The sequence below is a fragment of the Nestor notabilis genome, unplaced genomic scaffold, assembly GCF_000696875.1.
Source record: "Nestor notabilis isolate BGI_N333 unplaced genomic scaffold, ASM69687v1 scaffold29246, whole genome shotgun sequence".
In the NCBI taxonomy this organism is placed as follows: domain Eukaryota; kingdom Metazoa; phylum Chordata; class Aves; order Psittaciformes; family Psittacidae; genus Nestor; species Nestor notabilis.
This window is the reverse complement of record NW_009933782.1, coordinates 394-3,423: the sequence shown is the minus strand read 5'-3', so window position 1 is coordinate 3,423 and position 3,030 is coordinate 394. Positions and strand designations below refer to the sequence as shown.

The window sequence follows — 3,030 nt, the reverse complement described above, 5'->3', positions numbered from 1 at the left end:
CCTTCACCTCAACCCCTCTGACTGTTCCCTCTGGCTCCCCCAGGCCAGGGACCGCAAAGTGCTCGGTGACTACAGCGGAGCACTGAGCTATGGCTCCACCGCCAAGCAGCTCAACATCACCGCCCTGGTGCTCACCATCGCCCTGCTCGCCCTCACCATCCTCATCGCCATCCTCATCGCCAACGGCACCATCGCTGCCATGAACAACTTCAGATACGAGCAGGAGCATCACCCCTTCTACGGCCCCACTTAGCCCCCCATTGCGCACAGCCACAGCAACACCTCCCCGGAGCACCCCGGAGCCCGCTGGAGTCCTGTCCTTCTTCCCTCGCTGCTCACAGCTCCTGCGGAGCCTTCCTTTGCCTTTCTGGAAGTGCACGGATGCACTTCGGGAGCTGAGCTGACTATAGCAAAGGGGCAGAGTGTGCTCTCCTGCTTGCTGCTTCGCTCTGATTCATGGCCCCAAGTGCCCCTGAGGAGAAGTGCCTCCTCCCGAAAACCTGGTTCAAATAAAGGTTTCTTTGGCTTTTGCCCCTGACTCAGGTTTATTTTGGCAGGGAGTGGTTTGGGGTCCCCCCACCCCAGCTTGGCCGGCTGAGAAACAGGCCTGGAGGGAGAGATGGGTCTTTGGCACGGAGCATCATGGCGATGATGCTCCAGGATGCACCGAGTTTGGTGAAGCTGGGTACTTACAGAGAAGAGGCATCCATACGGGATGTAAAGTGCTTGTAAGGTTCACCTTCACCCCAAGGATAAGGGTAGCACCTCACCTCTGCTGAGGTGTCACCAGGAGGATGGAGCCAGGAGGGGGCTGGTCTCTGCTCCCAAGGAACAAGGGATGGGACAAGAGGAAATGGCCTCAAGCTGCCCCAGGGCAGGTTTAGCTGGAGCTGAGGAACAATTCCTTGCCCAGAGGGTGCTCAGGCATTGAACAGGCTGCCCAGGGCAGGGCTGGAGTCACTGTCCCTGCAAGTGTTCACACCCCGTGGAGCGGAGGCCTCAGTGCCAGGGGTCAGTGGTGGCCTTGGCACTGCTGGGAATGGTTGGAATTGATGAGCTTAAAGGGCTTTTCCAACCTGGCTGATTGTGTGATTCTGTGATTTTGGACTGTGGGGCAGTGCAAAGGGCTTTGGGCAGAGGAGCTGCATCAGGCCTGTGCAGCCACATGTGCGGCAGCAGGGCCAGGATATGCTTCCAGAGGGAAGGGGAAGCTGTGGGCGATGTGGCTCCATCCCAGATCACCAGGCAGGGCTGCTCCTGCGGTGAAGTGGGACAGGGACCCCCCACAAAGCTTGCTCATGTTGTGCTGGGCTTGGCTGGGACTGGGTTAATTTCCCTCCCAGTGGCTGCACTGGGGCTGGTTTGGGTTTGTGCTGGAACAGGGTGAGTAACACAGGATGTTTGGTTATTGCTGAGCCGCACTTACACAGGGCCAAGGGCTGTGCTGCTCCTCCAGCGAGCAGGCAGGGGGGGCACGCGGAGCTGGGAGGAGCACAGCTGGAACGGCTGATCCCCACTGACCCCAGAATATCCAAGACCATGTGGCGTCACACTCAGCATATGAAGTTAGGGGAAGGAGGAGGAAAGGGGACATTCAGATCAACGTTGTCTTCCAAAATGACCGTGACGTGTGAGCCCTGGGCATGGCTGAACCCCCGCCTGTGATGGGAAGGGTGAAGGAATTCCTTACTTTGCTTTTTTTTCCCCTATTGAGCTGTCTCTATCCCATCCCACGCGTTTCCTCATTCTTTCCCTTTTCTCCCCATCCCACCGGCGGGGATGGAACAACAGCTCCATGGGGCTCTGTTGGACCACGACAAGCACCAGCCCTTCACACCAGCCATCATGATGTGGTGGGAAGCAGCAGCACCCTCGTGCCAGCACATGGCCCTGCCTGGCTTCACCAGCATCCCTCAGGACCCAGGCAGGACCCCATGGCAAACCCTGGCGCAAACCCATCTGGCAGAGCCTCAAGCACACGGCTGTCCTGGCTCGCCTTTCCCAAAGCTCACAGGAAGCCTTCGTGCTCCTCATCCTCAGGGCTTCGGGGCTGGGGCCCCGCACGGGTGCGAAATGAGGTCTTTCACTTCCCAGAACACGATCTCCTGCCAAGCAGCCGCGCCCCGGAGGCAGCGTCAGCGGCCCCACCACCACGACAGGGGGCTGTGCAGAGCCAACTCCTGGCGAATCGTCCCTTCCTCCACTTCTTCCTTAGGGGGGAAGCCACGGGGAGGCTGCCCCTTCCCACAAGGGCATCCCATGGATGTGAACGTCCCATCAGGGGCCAAGGAACTGCTTATGAGACCAGAAACCCCTCTGGAAACCCTCATGCTGAGCCCCCGGGCCCCGGCTCTGGCCTCGCAGTATTGGCAGCGGCCGCAGTCCTTGCATAAGGGGCTGCTGAGGAGCCAGGGGATGTGCTGCATCCCGCATGCTCCCGCCCCTTCCCGCTTCCTCCCAGACCCCGCAGGAGCAGGATCCAACTTGTTCTGCCCAAATCCCTCCCAGCACATCGCTGTCCCATGGGTGGTGTCCATTGGGAATGACACAGGTTTGGGGTCACTGCGCACCCCCAGAGCGCTCCCCAGGTCCTCCAACACAGGCAAAATGTCCTGGTGCTTCCCAGGATGCTCTGGGCTGAAATCTCAGCAGGGCGGCCCCAGTCCTGTATCCCCGTTGGAAGCAGAACCTTGCACTTGGCCTTGTTGAACTCCACAAGGTTCCCACCTCTCCAGGCTGTTCAGGTCCCTCTGGATCTCATCCCTTCCCTCCAGCGTGCCAGCTGCTTGTGTTAACACTTGTGTGGATGCTCAGAACTGATGGATAAGGAACAAACCATCTGCTCTTGGTCCCTGTGGCTGTCCCTGGCCAGCACCCCAATGCCACAGGGTCTCTTCAGAAGCAGTGCCCCAGGAGGGACTCCAGCTCCCAACATGGGGAACCCCCACTGAGATCTTGTGAACAGCTTTACCTCAGTGCCATATATGAGGTTTTGGGGCTGGAGCACAAAGACCCTCTGAAACCCCACTG

General features: G+C 59.3%; 1 protein-coding gene across 1 annotated transcript; it reads left to right on the top strand.

Moving 5' to 3' along the window:
- Positions 1 to 43: 43 nt before the first annotated feature.
- LOC104407697 (interferon-induced transmembrane protein 3-like) lies at positions 44 to 253 on the top strand (the record flags this gene model as incomplete). Its single annotated transcript, XM_010017040.1, has 1 exon — positions 44 to 253. A coding segment is annotated over one exon (210 nt), but the record flags the coding sequence as incomplete, so codon positions are not given.
- Between the last annotated feature and the right edge of the window lie 2,777 nt (positions 254 to 3,030).